The sequence below is a fragment of the Polypterus senegalus genome, chromosome 3, assembly GCF_016835505.1.
Source record: "Polypterus senegalus isolate Bchr_013 chromosome 3, ASM1683550v1, whole genome shotgun sequence".
Lineage (NCBI taxonomy): Eukaryota > Metazoa > Chordata > Cladistia > Polypteriformes > Polypteridae > Polypterus > Polypterus senegalus.
The window spans coordinates 215,338,967-215,359,698 of record NC_053156.1 but is presented as its reverse complement, the minus strand read 5'-3'; the positions used below and the strand labels follow the sequence as shown (position 1 = coordinate 215,359,698).

Below are 20,732 nucleotides of genomic sequence, written 5' to 3'. Positions count from 1 at the left end.
TTGAGAGTTGGTGTCCTTAAAGCAGAACCAGAATGGTAGTCTCACTGGTGACTTGTATCTTCTCACATTGGTGTGCAGAAGAACTTTCCATCTGCTGTAATGCCTTTTTGTTAAATTATGTTATAGGAATAATTATTTCAGTCTTAAATAGATTTCTAAAAAACTTAGATTAATTTCACTTAAAAATAGATAGCATAAGATATGTATTTATTAGATTAGTTCTTATAAATGCAGTTGCCTACATTTTTTGTAGGTCAGGATTACATCTTTGAAGCAGAGTACATCCTAAAAGTGAGAAGATAAGCATGACAGGCCCCATGACAAGGAGTCAGGATTAGAAAAAGGAGAAGTCAATGAGAAACTCCAGACCCCAGACAAGAGACAGAGAGATGTTTGAAAGAAGCATAAAAAAATTAAGCTTAGAGGCATGTTTGTCTGCTCCATGATGACATGAGGCATGTCTTCAAGGGAAACTATTTTGGTTAACATTTAATCCACTGTTAAAACTGAGAAAAAATAAAATATTTAGAGGCTCTTTCAAAAGGGCTACAGATCCTTTACAAAGTTTGCTTTTTTCCCCCCATATGGTTTTGGTTTGTGAGAGGTTTTGGCTTGCCTTTGCAATATCAGCCGTGTGGGGCAGCCTGTTGCTGTATGTGTTCAGTAGGCAGGGTTCCAATAAGGTTTGGTCTGCTTGTCTTTTAACATCCAGAAAATACAGTCCCCAGTCAAAAGTTGAGCTGTAGGCAGTCTTTTAATTTACTCAGCCACTTTTTCTTTTGGCTTATTTTTGCTGATTATACCAATTCCAAGGAGTCATGATGGTGCATTGGTTAGCGATGCTGTCTCAGAGATCTACTGTTCCAGGTTTTAATCCAGTGTTTAGTCGTTTTCTGTTGTGAAGTCTACATCTTCACAAACACTGCAGATTCCCTCCTTCACGCCAAAGATGAGTACATTTGCTGAACTGGGTCTGTGTGTGAGTGCGTCCTGCAGTGGTCTTGTGACTCAACCAGGGCTGATGCCCTTTTTGCTGCAGTAGCTGCTGGAACTGACTCTGGGCCCCTGTAACCCTGAGTTGGAATAAGCTGCTTTGAGAATATTATGTTATGTTTCAGTTATCCTAGTCCAATATATTATTTAGCATTTTGGATTTTAGAGAAATATGTAGTTCTACCAGTGGACAGCTTGTAACACTGAAATATAGTGCTCTCCTGCCAACTGAAAAGATGCTGGAAGAACCAAGGACTAATGTGGTGTAGCTAAATGGGGGTAGGGGGGCTATTATTGAGGCATGTACAACTTAGATCAGTGAAGCAGCTCCTCGTTATTTGCACCAGGTGTTAATTGGTGGCAATTTCTGCATCGCCAAAAAAATTAATTGAGTGGAATGAAGAAAACAGAGAGGGACGAGGTGATGATTTTTGTTACACCTAGAGCGAGACTGTTTTTGATGGAACTATGCAGTTTCCTCTATCAGGATGAATTGTCGAACCTTCATCCGGGTTGTAGAGTCGATATTGACAGCTAAACCATACTCTGTGGATACCAATGGGAAGTGGCAGTGTGGGAACTGGGGGCACAGCCAAGTTCAGGGTAAAGAACATCAGGGTTGCTGATATTGAGCAGCTAAGATGTGTGCGATTGACAATGTCATAGAAGTTACAACATGAAAATACTGTAGGCCAGGCAAATTAGTTATCACTTGATTTTTCATTTTCTTTGCAGTTACAAGGGGAAGGAGGATTTTAAAAAGGATTTAAAACATTCTATTGAACATTTATTGGATACAATTATGATACTTTTGATTGTAATAAAGATGCACTTTGGATAATTTGAACCCTTTTTGTTGTCTCTCACTCACCGTTAGCCCATCATTGGTTAGGACATTAGGTCATTAGGACAGGTTGATGTTGGGGACGCATCCAGGACAGTTCACGGCTCAAGGGAAATATGTTCCATTTCTTGGATAATCATAGGACACATAGAGTTCCTAAAAGATCTTTGAATCCTTACTAAATCTGAAATTAGATTAATTGTTGAGTCTTAACTAATTAAGAATAGCTGAATGTGGGTTTGTGTGTGAATGTGACCTGTTTTTTGTGGTTAATTGTATTTTATCATCCAGTACTGCTAGTATACCGCTACCTGCTACCCTATAATAGACAAAAAGTTACTAAAGGTTCATTGATGGTCCATAGACTTCCCAGAAATATTCACAAAGATGATTCTTTCAAATATTATTTGTGCCTCTAGGAAATCAAATAAATGTTTTGAGTTAGTTTGAAAGCATTTATTACAATGGGATTAAAATGTTGTGACCTGAAGATGGTGTCTTTTGGCTGACCCTGAACCCAAATAAAACCAAGGAGGCATACATATACAAAAGAAAAGGGTTTGTTTTAACATAAATAAATAGAGTGGAAGGGTACAGGTCATTAGAGACAAAAGAGTCCAATAATAATAAGTAAATAATAAATCTCAAGTCCCATTCAGCCTAATTAAGCCCAGATATACTCCCCATTTAATACACAGAGTTCCTAAAGCACTTATGCACAAGAATCCTAAATTCTAAATCTTCTCCTGCTTGCTTCTTCAGGTTCTTTCTTATATCTGGCCTCCCTTCCTCCAGCCAACTGAGCTGTTATCAGTAGAAACTCCAAGGTAAGCTGCTCTAAGGGGCACAAGGTGCTTTTAAGTCCTGACCTGGAAACACTTTTGTGGCAAGGAATGACCTTGGGAACTCCTGGAGCTGCCCTTCTAAAATTTGCCATAGTCATCCCAGATATCATAATCATTAATTAATCTCATGTTTCCTTTAATGGCCAAGGACAATTCCATCTGTCCAATACATAGTGCAGTATAGTCTCCCTCCAGCTACATACTGGTTTAGGGGACTGCTAGTATATTTTCCTTCATTCCATAATTTCCTTATGCCTGTGCTGCAGGAGTTATTGAATCTAGAGTTATAGTGCATTCAGAAAGTAATGAGACCCCTTTGTTTTATGCAGGCTTTATTGGGTTGTAGATTAAATTTGAAATGAATAAATGTGCCATTTTTATACATCAGTCTACACTCAATAGCCTATGAGAGATTTCAGGTTTTGATTTTTGAAAATTTGCAAACCTTCTAAAGCCATGTTTTCACTTTGTCATTCTGGGATATTGAGTGCAGATTGATGGGCAAATATGACAAGTTTATCCATTTAAAATACATTTTACAACATAATAAAGTGTGCAGGAAGTGAAGGAATCTGAATACTTTCTGAATCCACTGTTTAAGAACTGTACTAGGATTTAGCACTACCTCCTGGTGGGGGTGGGGGTCTTATGTCAGGCAATGACACCACTGTGAATATACTCACAACTTCATCTTCTTATATTATGTCCTCTTGTCTTGCACTGTCATATTTTGCCTACAGATGAGATCATCCACCATAGTGGTACTATACTGTAGGTGCTGGTACAGGTACGCCCCAAGGGGAAGCTGGTTTTGTATATTTTTTGTTTTATGATAAAACTCTTCTCATTTTGTAGTTCTTGGCTTCCTTTTTCAGTTTTGTATTCATCGAACACGTGAGAACTCCCAACAGTATACAACATCATTATCAACACAGGAAGGAACTGTGTTGTAGTTTTCAGGTAATCAGAATTTAAACCACAAGATTGCTGATTCATTTCCCTCGTCTGACGCAAATTGTACCCTGAAGAAGTCCCTTAACCTGCCTGTGTTGCAATTGTAAAAATAAAAGTGCATACTGCATCCTGATCTTGTGAATCCTCTTGGATGAAGGTGCACAATAAATGTATACGTTAGTGATTTAATTTTGACATAAACAGTAATTTCTCTGATTTAGTGTCATCAAACAGTGGCATGTTGTGAAAAGCGCTTGATTACTGTATATCATTCTAGTTTCATTCAAAGACAGCTGTATCAGGAAAGAACAGAGCCAAACAACTACAAGTAATTTACAAATCAAATACCTGAAGACTTATCAGGAGAGACACAAGGCGTTTATACTTACTGGGAAAGATCGGATGGACTTCAGGATTTAACTGAAGTAAAACAATGCTGGACAACCTTCTATGAAAATACATTAATGAATACAGCAACCTTCACTTCAGACCCACCCAAGAAATCACGTTTTTTAAAGAATTTGACATAAAATGATTTGTATACCAACATTCTACAATTTGACACACTGTGAACCAATAAAATTTGAACACCATGTTATTAAGAATTTGACACTAACACTCTTCTTTCTTAGAGTTTTGTGGATTTTGATGTGAAAACAAAAGGAGGAACAAACCTCCCTGACAGGGGCATAAAAAAGGCTAAGCGCCTAGTTTGGAGTCTCTTGGGCAGAAAATAACCTTTGGACACAATTCAGGTTTGTTTTACAAAGTCAACATACTGGGGGTTGCCTTGTAACATAAATATCCTCTCAGTAGAATTAAGAACTTTAGGTCCAAACAGCACATGTTAATTATTTAACTCTAATTTAACCTCTAAGATCAGGGTTATTTAGGGTATGATGTACAAATGAACACACAATGGGCCTAAGCAAAGAAAACAGAGGGTTATTGTTTGGGGTCCATCTTCAACTTCAAGAGATTTAAAATGCTGAGGCACTTAGGGGGCCAGTTCTGGCGCTACTGTCTGTCTAGATATTTATACCATAGACACAGATGTAAAACAGAATGTATTCAAATTATCTGATCAGACGAGAAAATATCCCATTAACTGGAGACACACAGAAGTCTTGAGATAAAGAAAAACTTAAAAAAAATGTACTGTTGATATATTAAAGTTAAATGTGAAAGCAAATAAAAATGATTTGAGTGTTATAATAATAACAATAATAATAATAATAATAATAATACATTTTATTTATTTATAGGCACCTTTCTATTTCAAATTATAATGGAATACAATTAAATGTCACTAAGGATGCTGGGTTACTTACAGTAGCATGGTGTATGGAGAACAACTTAAAAATGGCTACCATTAGTGACTAGGTTTCAGTTTTGACCCCATATGTGTAGATTTTTACACTCTCCTTATGCCCCATCAAGCTCTACTCTGGGTTTTCTTGTTTCTTTCAATATCTTAAAGACACACATGTTCAATTACCTGATGACGTTCAGTATAAGTGAATATGAGCTTCAGATTAAGCTGAAGTTATCTGGCTTCAGCCTTTTACCCCAAGCAGCTTAGGTGGGCTCCAGCTTCCTTGCAATAGATAAAAATGAGTTTTGAAAGTGAATGAATGAATACTTGACCTGTAGAAATGTGTATTTTGAACACAACAGGCAATTGTGGCACAAGAAGGGCTTTACATTAATTAAAGATAGAATTAAGGTAATATGATAACTTGAGAGACTCAAGAAATTTACTCATAGGACTAAGCAAAAAAGCAGATTTTTCTCTACATTAAGTATAAAACTTCCATTTGAATAGGGCTAAAAAAACTGAAGCTAAGAAAAAGCATATATTTGAAATTCATTCAAACATTAGATTAGAAAAAAATTGACAAGAATGGGTCATTCAGCCCAACAATCTTGCCAATCCTATCTGCTTGATTTCTTCAAAGTAACATCATGTTGAATTTTGAAGGTTCTGAAAATCTTACTCTCTGCTACACAATATATTGCATACATCAATTGTTCTCTGTGTAAAGAAAACGTTCTAACGTTTGAACAAAATGTACTCGTAAAATGTTTACAACTGTGTCCCTATGTTCTTGTTGAACTCATTTTAAAGTAACAGCTAGGATCCACTCTACTAATTCCTTTTATACTTTTAAAAACTTCAGTCATGTCTCCTTTTCATCTTTGTTTGCTTAAACTCAAAAGGTTCAGTTTCTTTATTCTTTCCTCATAACTTATACTTCTCAATCCGGGTATCAGCTTGGCCGCTTTCTCCAGAATTTCTCCGGTTGCTCAAACTGCTGTCTCCGGAATTACTCTAGTTTCTTAGACCAGAAGTATTTTAAAGTATTGAGAACAGCTAATAACTTAAGTCATTTTCCATATTTTTATCAAATCAAGAGAAAAAGATCTCTGCAAACATCAAAATGATGCTCAATTTTCCTTCACGTCCTGGGAATCATGCATGGCTTAACGTTAGGTCCTCCAGTAACTATTGTTTTGTCAAAGAGTGTTTGCATCATGGAGTTTTCTGTTAACCTTATAGAGTCTCTCTCACATGAGGAAATCCAGTTGAATTACTACTGGATAATTACTTGGTGTTTCATACAAACTGCAAGTTCTCTATTAGTTTGCTGGTTCACACACACGCACACAAGCACTGGTAACTTTTATGAAAAGACATTTCCTCCTTAATCTTCATTTTCATGGGCAAATTATGGTATTTTAGTATTGAAAAATGTTGGTAGAGAAATTATTTTTTTTGAGTTTAGTTTGGTTTTCAAGTTCAATGATTTATAATTGCAAATGACATAAATTTAAGAAAAGCAGACATTTGGTAAATGTGTGCCAAATGACATTGTAGCTATATTTAAATGGTCAGTATACTGTGAGAATTGAGTTAATGATCAAGCAAATCCTGACAGAAACATATGGATTTTGCAACTTTTTATGCGGTAGGAGAAATTAAGAAGATGCAAAGAACAGGATGTCAAGGCACATACAAAGTGGAAAACCCATAATGGTAGTTAAAGCACATTTCTAAAAAGCAGTGCAGGCAAAACAGAAATGTCTTGCAAAAGTATTCCCTGTCCATGCAAGATGTGAATGACAGAAGATTCCTTGGAGGTAAAATTTCACGTTGTCACCTATTGTGCTGGACAAGTAGTATAAGAAATAACAAACCTTCTAAACAAGTATGAGATTCCTGGAGGGATTTGCATGAGATCAGCACTGTAACATCTATAATCGGCAGCAAAGATATTGCTCAAGGAATATTTTGGGCACAATAGCATAGTATAGGGAATGAACAGTCTAGTAGCTGCCATGGAGGCCTAGCACCTCAAGAGGAAATTTCTCCATCAGCTACTGGTGGGACCTAGGTCTAGCGGTGATTGGAATTAATAAAATGTCCCTAAGCTGAAAGTAAAACTTTTTAAAAATTGTTCCTTGTCAGTGGATTATGAAGATGGGTTTCTAGTGTTATAGCAGGTTTAAGACTACCAGGTAAAGAGTATGAAAGGCTGGAGAAGACTGCAAGGAACAGAATAAGAGAGGGAGAGAGAAATGTCTGGAGAGTGCTGTGTAGAGGTTTTTGGAGGTGGGACAGTGAAGGCACCACTTCACTCTACATGACAAAAAGTGACAAAATCCTTTATTATTTTTCTGTTGGACTTCAAATGTTTATAATATTTCATTTTTAGTAGTATATTTTCAAGTTACATTTGTTACAAGGTCATGGGGTATATACAGTACGTTTTTTTCCAAACTGCTGTTAATCAAAGAAAGAGATCATAGGGAACAAAGTCTACAACTAAGGATTTTGAATGACAGATTTGAAAACTGAAATGAACTGACAGCACACCACAAACACAGACAGAGATATGCACCTTCTGACATGCCCTACAATTAGAATAGAGAGGCAATTACAGGACAGTAAGTTTTCAATTCTATATCTTAAAAAAAAACATTACAATAGATTCTATTTTTGGAATTAAATGTAGATGACTTGTAGATGTAGATTCCAGAGTATCACATATCTACTGCTGTAAAATGACAATTTGTCTTTCCTTTGCACCCACCACTTTCTAAATGAAGGGGCTGCCGGTCCACACTGCCATATTTTCTCAACACATCTAAGGGAACTGCAGTGTGTTCTGGTTTCACAAGTTATCAGAAAGTACACTCCCATCCTGCAGTGTTTGGCTTTTGACTTCTGCTTTGAGATTTTTTAACAAGTATTTTCAAGAAGTGGTAAACTGTGTGTCCTAGTAAACCTTGCATGAAACCGCCTTAATGAACCACAATCAAAAGTTGCCCAAGGCTATTTTAAAAATGCAGTTTCTTCAGTAGTTAGATATGAAGCAAAGCGATTTGTTTTAATAATAATAATTCATTACATTTATATAGCGCTTTTCTCAGTATTCAAAGCACTATCTACACAAGGAGGAACCGGGAAGCGAACCCACAATCTTCCACAGTCTCCTTAATGCAAAGCAGCAGCACTACCACTGCGCCACGATATGAAAGAAAGGGGATATGTATGATCCATAGTCATCACTCTTTAGACATCATTGCAATTGTGGAAGCATCTAAGAACTTTTAGCCACAATCAGTACCATATTTGCAGTTGTGTGAATGTTTCCTCACTTAAGCTATTAAGGAAACAAGTACTTTGTTGTCAGTCATAAGTTAAAAAGTAACCAAGAGCTGACAGTGTGAAAAATGCAACTTTTCATAAAGGGTCCTAAGGAAGAGAACTTTCTATCAAATTTCAGTTACGCCATTATGTAAACACTTCATTCTTTATAATAGTTGATATAATTTCCAGTAAAATTAATGTAAAATTGATTCAAAAACTTTTGTTAAATGCATCATTGCTGTAGCGAACCTACAAAAATTATATATTACAAAACCTTTGCACCTTCAGTGCAATTCAGTACAATAATATGCATAAAGTAGGAATCCTATGATCCTTGTATCTTTTATTTCATTTATCTGGGTAGTAAAAAGTTATTTCCAAATTATATTTTATTGTAGGAATTTGAGCAGAATTGACTCCCAGCTATTTAAAAAAAAAATTCTGGATTTCATCCTGCAATTCTAGGAATAGTCAGGAACTTCCTAAAGCTCCTTGTGTATAACCATTTAAAACACATGTTCAGTCCATACCGCTCATTTTTTCAAGCTGCCTAACACTAGGACTGTCCCTTGGCAGCGCTAGGGGCCCAGTTCAAGCTCTCGCCTGGCCCTTTCTAAGTGGAATGTTTATGCTCTCCCCGTGTTGGCTTGGATTTCTTTCAAGGATTGTTGTTTGCTCACATTGTGCAACGACACCAAGCTAGTTAAACTGTTATGATAATTAGGACTGGTGTTAATGACTGAGGTTAAGTGCTCAAGAGTGTCCTCTGATGTCAGGCAGTTCTCCTTGAGCATTTTGGATTTAGCATAAGTGTTTTCAGAAGGTGGTGTGTATCAGTAAAACTTGAATGAAGTAATTATGTTCATGCAGGTTCTCACCAGGGTACAAAACTCACTGTACAAGAGGTTTGGTCAGTAAAAACAGGGTTTAGAAAATGGACAAATGGATCAAACTCGCCCAAACTAATATAGTGAGGTGGGAGCCTCATCCAACCTGGTGATATTGGGTGCTAGTCCATCGCAGGATCCACACTTATGCTTATACTCACACAAGCAAAAATAAGACATCACTAGCTTAATCTAACCTGCACACCACTGGGTTGTTGGGGAATAAAAATGGGTTACGAAGGGAAAAACCCACACAGACACTACAGAGAATGTGCAAAATCTGAAAAGAAAATGGACAGAGTGTGGTATTTGTACAATGGACTCTAGATCTGTAGAGCAGCACCACTCACCACTGCAATTTTTTAAATTTATTTTACTTATTACCAATACCATGTAATATACATTTTGATAAATTAAATTATTTTACAAGGTTTTTTAGGTAAAAGCTTAAATAACTGCAAATATTTTGGCTCCTTGATCCTAACACATTTCTGGTCCTGTTTCTAGTCAGTCACTCTTCCAGTATGACAATTCATACGTCCAATTTGGAACCCTCCAAACCCAATTATAGAATACCTCCACAAATCCAAACGGAACACTTAAAACACGTTTGAGAAATGCCTAAAAGAAAGATGATTCATGTTATATAACACGTGGATGATTATCCCTACAGAGACTATACAAAAATGTGAAAAAGTCATACATGGATCAAAAACAAAGATTTCTCAAAAGATTTTTTAAATAATCTTCATAATTATATACAAAAATGCTGGCAAATTTTTAATTTAAGTATAGTAAAAGTATGGTACAAAATTCAGCTTGGTGGTTTAACTTAGTTTGAAACTTACATTTCACTTACATGTCACCAACTCGAAAAAAGTAAGGCTTATTTCGCCATTTTTTTTTTTAATTCAACAGGAATAAAGGATTTGTAAATGAGTTTAAAAACGATCAGTTGATGGTTTAGTTTATTTTATAACTTTCTTTCTTTCGTTCTTGCTTACTTTCTGTGAAAATATGCTATGTGTGCAGCTTATCAACTCACACTAGTTGCGCCACTCCTGTGTAAACATTTATCAAAAAGACATTAAATTTGGTGTGAAGATCGTGAATAAAACAATACAGCTGGCTTTCTTGGTTACTTGCCACATCGCGGCACTGATTTGGACAGACTGCGAGATCGCGCACCAGTGAGCCGTGGCGCCGGGAGTTGCGCTGCTCTGCTCCCTCTCTTACCTGTGCCTGCTGGTAGCCCGATGCCCGTTTTGCGCCTGTGCCGATGCTAGTTGGTTCTGCCCAGTGTACAGGCTGTATCTCTGCGGGTAGGTGACACTCCACACGCCTCCGAGAAAGATCATATAAAACAAGAATAAATGCTGGACCATTCCTTCCATTCCTACCCTAATAAAAGTTTGTTACGTTCGTGAAAAAAAATCAAGCAATGTCTTAAATATGTCAAAACAAAAAGTAAAAGAAATAACTGGAAAAGGAAAATCCGTGTACGGAACCCAGTTGCAAACGTAACAAATTCCAAAAAAAGGAACAGGATAAAAGAAAATCCTCTGAACAAATATAATTACAAATCCATATTGCACCAAGCTCCCGTGTCTGCGCAATCAATAAAGCAGTTTCGCCGAGTCCAAACTGGTTCCCTGGAAGAAAGTTAGTTTTGGAGGCTTTCGATATTTGATTCAACTTTTTACCAATCCGCTTCGTTTTAAAGTGTGCATACATCTATTCTTCTGCATCTGCATAAGACTCAAAAAAAGTTCAAGATCATCCACGAATGTTTTGAGCTCGGCTATTTTATTTTGCTCGGTTCTCCTTCATGGGTAATTTTAAAATCTCGCTAGCTGATCTTTGATTCCTTTTCCTCACTCTGCACGCACTCCATCTGCGGGACTTCTCGCCGCTTGCTTACTCGGTCCCTCGCCTGAGCTCCCCTCCCCACCCCTTCTCTCTTATCCAGCCCATCCAGTGACTCGACTTTCCAAAATTACACCCTGTAGAGAGGGAGCAGAGTCAGAATTCGGCGCTGGCGCTAGAAATGACAGACAGACAGGCGAGCATACAGACAGACAGATAGATATATAGATTTTGTAACTGCCTATATCAGCTTTTGCTTAAGCAGAATAAGTTACTTGTTAGACAGACAGGCATGTAGATAGATAGATAGATAGATAGATAGATAGATAGATAGATAGATAGATAGATAGATAGATAGATAGATGATCAAGGGACGTAACGCAGATACCATTCGTGGCATAATTAAACACATGCTCAAGTTTACTCACATTGGGACAATTTATAGCTGGTGATTCGCCTAAAATAACAGTTCTTTTTTCATTCATTACTAATTATTTTAACATATACCTTATACAGTCGATTAGAATAAATATTAGATATTATTTGAAGTAGTCCTCTCTTTCTTTTTTGTTAAAATGACTACTGGGAATACAAACACTTCTTCTGAGGATCTGGCACACTCCTCCCAGCACGTCTAACCCTCTTCTGCTGAAATTCCTATTTTTTGCTTCGCATACACATCTTTTCTTTAGACGTTCAGTCTAAGTGTGTTTCTACATCTGCTTTTGGTTAAAGTTTGAGGAATGAACCAACCTCGGCAGGTTTCCAATAATACTTTTCCCTTTCTTTTTCTTCTTCTTTGCAAACCTTTTCTCGTTCACAATAGAGCTACTGAGAACCGTGACGTGTGCTTTTAATATAAACATAAAATTCTTTTACTGGAAACAAAGTGCGCTGTTTCACCCAAACCTCAACACCGTAAATCAGAACATTCCTCCACTCCGTCCGCGCGGTTCATGAGACATTCTGGTAAAAATATATATATATATTTTTTAACTGAAGTTAGCAGAACACTGAATCAACTCTGTTACACGGGGAAAAGTGATGATTGCTTCATTTCCTTCACTGGTAAACAACATATTCCCAATTATTCCAAATCATAATTCCTAAATATTTCAAATATTTGTCACATAGACATCAGGAGGTTAAAAACTAGAGAAAAATTATTTTAAACAAACAAAAAATTGTAAGAAAAGCTGCACTGACAAAAAAAGCTGTAAATCTGCCTTGGAGTGTCATACAGCTGTATCTCAACAGCTGCTTGTTTTGAAAAAGGTCACATCTACATTAAAAATGATACACTAAGAAGACCTGTCAACACGCCTTACCAGTGCTGTCATCAATAATTAGCCATAGAAGTTGCAAAAAGGTAAAAAGCGAGAATGGAATGAAAGACACAAAATGCTGTTACAATGGCTTGCCATTACCAAAGTCATTTTTTCCTTACAGCTGAAAGAAGTCTGCAAGTTTATATTGAAAACACACTACCTTGCATGACTATATAGATGATACATTATAAGAGGTTTAATGAGCTAACCAGAATGAAAATCCCCAGAGTAAAAAGAGCACAAAATTAAGTGGAAAAAAATTCTTGGAAGAGAAAATACTTGTGTCTGGACGTTTCAGGTGACCTACTATACCTGATTCTTATTATTTTCTCTCGCACAAAAAAAAAAAAGTTCATCTGTAACTTTATTCAAGGAATTCATCCAGAGAAGATTTGTTTTTGCTTTAAAAAATCTGATGTTGGAAATGCAATTTCCCCAGTGCTATGCTAGAGCCATGTGTCAAAACACATCAAATTTCAAAATCGCCACTAGCTTCTCTGCCTGGCATTTAAACGACAATATTTGCAAATCAGATTTAATATTCGTGTCCAGCATTTTTGCCAGAGGTGTAAACCCTGTCTCCTATACTTCGTCGAGAACACAGCTTACCTTTACTCTTACACTGCTGTTGAAAGTTTTTGTGCTGCAGCTAAACTAGTATTTGGGAATCTGAATTACTGGGGCTGTAGTTTCTTAATCTGCGGAAGTATATAAAAATCCTAAACACAACTGGGACTGAATGGGAAATAACTGTTGAAATAAAAGAAACCCTATAAGAAATCTATTACCAGCTGCCAAGTAGTATAAAAAAGGTATTGTGAGTCAGTTGATGATCACGCCATTTCATTCATTCATTTATTCATTCATTCATTGGTTCATTAAGTCTTACGATGGGCAGGGAATAGCAGGACTACTTAGTCCAGACACCTCACATTACAAGGGAAGTCACCTCAGCCAAGGGTACATGGTCCACCTATTTAACTCTTTAGTGGTGCTTCTTGACTTGAGCTGAGTCAGAATTCCACAAGCTAAATAAAACGTGGTGGACAGCTTGGGCCCTTACCTGGCCTGCACACCCCGACAATGGAAGGACTTGGGGGGAGAGCTTTTTGAAGACAGTTTCTCCCCCGGACCGATAGAGGGTAGCCCCCTTGACTTGCAGCAGGGCCACGGGTTTGGGGCATGGAAGCTCAACCCTTCTGGGGCCTGTGGCCACCACCAGGGGCTGCCTGCCGGACTTTTGCTGGCCCCTGTTTGGCAGCACGTCCACCACACCAGGAGGTGCTGCCGGAAGGTCATTGGACACCTGGGGACTCATGTATAAATGGTGCGTATGCACAAAAATGTTGCGCAAGCCTGTTTCCACATTCAAATTGCGATGTATAATACCTAAACTTGATGTAAAGCCATGCACATTTCCACGGGTAGCCCATTCCCTGGCGTACGCAAGTTCTGCTTTCGGTTTTGCAGACTGGTGGCACCCAGCGTCAAAGCAGCGTTACTGTTCCAGTGTAGTTTCCCTTTTTTTTTAGATCCACATCCCTGAATCCCTTTATAAAAACACTAAAATTAACCGCATATTGTTTATTAGTTTAATGCATCTGATTGTAATTAACCTGTAACAATATAATGGTCCAGGGAATAGCCATAGTATTCCAAATACCATAACTGCTTTAGCGTTGTTACTCTCACTGCACCTTCTTTTTCTTCTTACAGCTGCACCCGTTAGGGGTTGCCACAGGTCATCTTTTTCCATATTACTCTCACTGCATCACTCGGAGCAGCTGATCTGAAAGAGAATTATTGATATACAGAATCAAGCACACGCTGCCTCAGCCATGTTGCCTATTTGAACTGCTCTCACATGGCAAACGCTTCAAAACCTTTCCTGTACGGACCTCGCGGTTCAGAAACAGTTTCATTCCAAGAGCTCTAAACGCAATCAATCTGTTCATCAAGTGCTCCTTGCAGAACGCTTTGTACTTATAAGTACAATCACCTCACTGTAAACTTGCACTACAGTTATAATATTGCACAACCTGAACCACTTTATAAAGTGCGTATTTACATATGATGACGATATCATTTTTAAGATGAAATTCAGCAAAATATGTTTATTATATTATACAGATAAAACTTTAACTTAATTTAAATAATCTATATTGTTAATAATTAAACATGTGAGGACACGGTGTTGCTGTACTAGCAAGGATCTGGCTCTCTGTTCACGCATTGTTCCTGCCTTGCGCTGTATGCTTGCTGGGACTGGCGTGACACTGGAAGAATGGAATAATTAAACACGTACTATGAAGATATTTCAATGTTCCTTAAAAGTTTTGAAGAAACAGCGTTCTAAGCTTACAGATGGTTTAACATATATTACAGAGTTGATTGTGTGGCGATTGGGTATTTGGAGAAAGAAAAGGAAGGACAGGAATTGGGGGTTAGTACGTTTGAAAGAGACAGTACTGCTGCAATAAATTATTTCATCGAAGGTCGCGCACAATAGCTGCGCCACCGTGTTCCCATGTTTAATAACGTGCTTTAATTCCTATCATCATGAAAATGATATCAATTATACATCTTAGTATTTTAGTTATTCAGAGAGCTATAATATTATGAATGTAATGGATTCTGTGTCCTGTTGGAGGAAGAGAAAGCCTGGAAGCACGTAGTGATTCACACACATAGAGCACATAGAAGATCAAATACAACACAAAGCATTTAACATGCTACTTTAGTTATGATGGGATTTGAGAAACTAGTAAATTAAATGATTTTACGATGAAGTTTATGATGTTCTACTTTAATGACAAAATAAACTATGTGATTAAAGTGGAAATTTCGAGATTAAAGTTGACATTTTGTGCTTCTTTCCCCACTGTGTTTTTTTTTCTCTGTACCCTAATAAGCTTTCATATGACACTCAGACGGTGGGCTATAACTCACCTTTTCACAACGACCTTGATATCTGACAACTTCTTTTTTATTCTGGGCACTGTTGCGACTTTGTGGACTTGAGCTTTTGAGTTTCTCTGACGCGCTATGTCACTCAATCAACTTCCTTTTGTTGTTTATATCACTGTTTAAACCAACAAATAGTACATTTTTCCTTGCTTCCACTTGGCATTCGCTGAACTTCTTCTATTTCCCCCCATGCTTTTGCCATTGCCTTTTCACAGAATGCTGAGCTTAAGGGCTATTTATATTGATTTGCATATTCAAAGAGGTGTAATTCTGGGAGGAGATGGAGTGGGACAGCAGGCACGTGCACATGCGTTACTTTTCCGCTGATTTATGTAGCGGAAGATCGTGGAAGTTGGCGTTCGCACAGATTTATGCATCTGGATTTTTTTGTGCGTAAGCACATTTCCGCTTTTGTGCTTACGCCATGTTATAGTGTGAATTCTGCACATGTCGTTATGCATGAGGCCCCAGGAGTTCTCCCGGGTGTCCTATAAAAGGGGCCAGATGCCAATGTTCAATGGCCAGAGTTGGGAGGAAGAAGGACAAAACCAGTGTGAAAGACTGGAGGTGGAAATACTGTGCTGTAACTGTTGGCATTATTTGTATTGTGCTGAGAAGTAGGGAGCAAATTACAAAAGTGCTTCCCCACTGAAGAATAAAGGCATGTGTTGAGTTTGAACTTTTATCTCTGCTTGTCTGTGTCAGATTAGGGCAGCTACACGCACCCGGGCTTCACAAATTATACTTTCATTAATTCTATGAACACAAAAAATCACACACTGTAAGTTTCAATGAAGTATTTTTTACTGATTCTAAACAATATGTAAGGGAATGGGTATCATCTGAGCTCTTAGTGGGCATGTCATTCATTCATTTTCTAACTTGCTTTTTCCAGTGCAGGATCATATGCTTGTGTGTGTGCGTGTGCATTTGTGTGTGGTGGCGTATGTGTGTATGTATCTGGAACCACCTTTGACAAGGCTTCATTCTACAGCAAGGACATGCAAACACCAATACTCCAGGCACAAATAAAGTTTTATCTATCTATCTATCTATCTATCTATCTATCTATCTATCTATCTATCTATCTATCTATCTATCTATCTATCTATCTATCTATCTATCTATCTATCTATCTATCTATCTATCTATCACATATTCTGGTTTATTGTAAAGTTGCCAGCCAACTCAATCCATTTGCTTTTGAACAGTGCAAAAGAATGTGGGTACCCAAATACAAAACAAGTTAGAAAATGTACACATGATGTAAAAATCAGGTACATTTGGGGACTTGGTTAACTGTTTTGAATGCTGGAGCATTTTAGATATTTGTTCATTTACTTCATCAAAAACAAAAGATCTCACTTTTTATGCATTTTTATAACAGTGAGTTATATTCAGTAATAGTGATGAGGAAACACTGCTGAATATGCTTTGTAAAATTCAACTTTTTGGCGAAAATACAGAAATGTTTGGAAATTTCAGTGATCGCATCAAAATGCATTGAATTCAATGGGGAAGGAAAAACTTAACTAGTCTGAATGGGTTATAATGATGTGATGATTTTTTAAGTGTCCTGGAGGACAATGCCTCCCTGAGGTAAAATTATACTCCGATTCCACAATATTCCTTTATTTCTCTCAACAAACAAGGTCATCGACAAACCCAGCAAATCTGCTGCCAAAAACACTAGTGGATTTCTCCAATCAGCCATATTCAGTAATAACAGATATGATAGAATGTTAAGTACGTATATTTGTAGAATAAATCAAGCATATACAATACTCATGCATAAAACACATCCAGTATTTTACAATATCATGTGGTTAATAATGGAAAAATGGTTTTGTGCAGTTGTGTAACTATAGGCACTGTGGGTGGGTCGGTTGCACCAGGGCCCACAGTGACTGCAACATGTTTGTCTTCTTCACATCAGAATGAAAATGTTAATAATGTTATCATTCTTATATTAATTATGACTATTGCTCTTTTAGGTAGTTTATATGCTTGACATATCTTATTGATGGTGGCCATTTTTTAAATTCCATTTAATTTAATTTTACATGATAGGAGCCTAATTTATTTTTCTGCACTAGAGCCAATCTGGTCCTAGTTATGCCATTCGGTTTGTGTTAGCTGAAAGGTAAAGTGAGGGAAAAATTGCATTAGTTGTTGGTTGTGCAGGGTCTGCAGCTAATTGTAGATCATCTATATATATAATTCACTAAGGCAAGACAACCGTGAAAAGCACGCCGGAAAGGGCGTGGATTCACTAAGCCGCCGACAAGTGCGACACCTATGGCGCACACAGGAAGGAGCTACGCCTACCAACTCCAAGACCATTGGATACGATGACAACTCGCAGGGCCATGCCCACCAACTCGGACGCGACGACACAGAAAAAATGGCGTCATTTATGTTTGTCTGTCGTAGAGGCCACATGCAGTGCAGGTCAGGTTAATGTCATGTACCTCCGAGCTACGTTGACTGTTCATAGAGGCATGTTTCTCGCGGAGGTGAATCGCCATATGCAGCGTGTGAAATGGTTTGCGAGGGGTATCCCATGGGATCCTTAAAACAATCCTTTAAAACTGAGGTTAAAGCACAATGAAGGAATCAGTCTTTAAAAACCAATAAGCCCTGTGCCTCTGTTTCATTACTGTCTCACCTGCTTCACCAATGCAAGCCCTGAAAAAGTCGAGACGCTCTGTCAGCAGCTAACCTTCTCTGTGCCTGACCGGTTCACACAGAGGCAGCGCAAGAGAAAGCCACGCCAGAGAGACAGAGGCACACACACAGGCAGCTGGTGGGCGGCTCTCCGTGAGTTTCTCTTGTGAGCGGACACATGACCAGGCGGTGTGTATGCTTCGAGAACGAGGCAGGACGCGGCTTGCGACAGGGCACATGAGCAGGCAGTGTGTATGCTTCGAGTGCGAGGGTGGACGCGACAGGACCATCTAGGAAAAATCATGTCGTGGATGTGATTCGCTGTATGCAGTGTGTAAAACAGTTTGTTTGTCACAGATGTGTATCGCTGTATGCAGCGTGTAGAACAGTTTGCGAGGGGTGTCCCTGTGTCTTTCCAGAAGTGTTCAACCATCAATAAATAATTATGCGGTGTTTGTTATGCCGCGGGTTCACTATTGTGTTGTATTTTGCTCTCTCCAGAGTTCCATCTTTCATTCACTTACTGTTGTATTCTCACACCAACCCGTTTTAGACAACCATGTCTTTCCAGAAGTGTTTACCATTCAATAAATAATTATGCATGAGATTGAGCGTGTGTCTAGGCGTGGGTAAGCCGTTGAACCCCATTCGGGCTGCAAACCGTGGAATTGCCACTAAGTGCGACTCATGCACCCCCACTGTTTTCGTCCCTACCATTTGTATACACCCCCCTCCCACACGTTGACTGTTAATAAAGGCATGTTTCTCGCGGTGGTGAATCGCCATATGCAATGTGTAAAACTGTTTGCGAGGGGTATCCCATGGGATCATTAAAACATTCCTTTACAACTGAGGTTAAAACACAATGAAGTGAGCAGTCTTTAAAAAACAAGTTTTCGGTTACGACGCACGACCGCATGCACCATAGCAAAGTGTTGTACACGCTACATACAGCAATTCGCATCCGCGACAAGCATGCATCTTCTTAGATGCTCCTGCACTTTGTACACACCCCCCTCCCACCTCGCTACGCCGCACGGACGATTGTGTGTTGGTTCGTTCCGTGCATTGTTACAATGTTGCTTTTCTTGCTGATTTATTACATTACCGATTTTGCAAATGTTAAATTTTCTCCCTGTGCTTAAAAATTATTAAAAAACCGGCCTGATTATGCGGCGTATGGTACGCCGCGGGTTGGCTAGTATTACTTAAACATCAAACTTTTGAAAGAAGTACCCAATAGAGCGTAAAAATCAGTGTTCAAGTCTCCCTGCCGCAGCTTCTGTCATTTGATTTTGGGGTTTGTTTTGCTGTTGGAGTGACTATCAGTCCCTCAAGGTAAATTTGAAAGGTAAATTAACTAGTAACTGAAGTCACAAGTTGTTTCTTTGTTATAAGACTGACAATTTTGAAAATTCACTATGACTTTTTTATGATTACATCTTGCCTGAATAAGGGGCCTGAGTTGTAATCTTTTTAGTTAGCCAATAAAAGGTGTCATTTTGCTTGACTTCTCACTACATTCATAATGGCTAACATGGTACAACACCCTAGTACTATGACTTTTTGAAAGGAGAGTTTTTCAAACATATAGAAATTTGTATAGCAGACTCCATTTGAGATATCTCAAAGAAAATTTTATTTTCCTGACAAATTTCCCTTGAAGAATAAGTGTATTCATTTCAACTGAATTGGTTCACTATAGGAGATGTGGCATTTCATGTAGACAGACAGACATAATACATAATACAAACATGATAACAGGTCCTTTCACGCAGACTGTGAAAATATCACACAAAAACCAACAGTCTTATAAGTGCTGAGGCAGAAAAGCTAACCACTGTGCCATCATACCACCCTGAGTATGTATTTTTCTGTAAACATTTTGTTTTTTAATATAAGCTAATATATACATTTTATTTTTTCTTCTCCTTTAGATAGCTTGCCAACAGTTTTTCTTTCAGTACCTGCTCAAGTGCTTATAATCATGAGGCAACAGGTAAATAACAAGACATTCCTTACTCAGTCTGAAATTAAAAAAAAAAAGTTATTTTTTTTGAAGAAATGATGCAATCACTTATTTTTCCCTAGTTCTGGCAAACATTTGGGCTTTTTTTTACAATTACCAATTTGGCTTACGTACTAACTGAAGAGAACACACATATGCATTTCTTCATGAATTCTTTCATCACCCTTCCTTTTTTCCATTGTGTGAGTCAGCAACCCATGCTGGCAGTAACAAGCGGAAATGGGACACTGATCTATTGCAGGTAGAGCCAGTGACTGGATAATAAAAGTCAGAAGTGTATTTCTTCCTTACAGTAAAATGAATGAGTTTCTGAAGTTGGTAACTTAAATACAGTGTTTCATGGGTCAGAGTGTACAACGCAGGAAACCAGCAGTGGTCAAGATGTCAGGGCTATACAGGACTAAATTAATATAAAATATAATGAGTTATTCTAATTGCATTACACAGCTACACTTGCTAAATAAATCACTTTCTAATACACATTGACATACCGCATGACTTTGAGACTTAGTTTTCATTACCATTTGTTTCATATGTTTTAAGCTTACTTTCATTTTACTGAAGAATAACTATTTACAGAGGATAAATCTTACATACGGGAAAAGCACATGTTCATTGCAACCCTCATAAACAAACTGAGCATCAAGAAAACGAATGAACTAAAAAGGATGATCTATACAAAGCTAAATAACACTTCG

The 20,732-nt window shown here is 37.9% G+C and overlaps 1 protein-coding gene across 1 annotated transcript in view; it reads right to left on the bottom strand.

Annotated features, from left to right (window-relative positions):
* The window catches only part of LOC120525823 (EMILIN-1-like), a 195,986-nt gene extending 184,872 nt beyond the window's left edge, over positions 1-11,114 (bottom strand). Inside the window, exon 1 of the mRNA XM_039748427.1 lies at positions 10,414-11,114. Coding sequence (XP_039604361.1) covers positions 10,414-10,571 — 158 coding nt within the window. The 5' untranslated portion in view covers positions 10,572-11,114. The remainder of the gene's footprint in view (positions 1-10,413) is intronic.
* Between the last annotated feature and the right edge of the window lie 9,618 nt (positions 11,115-20,732).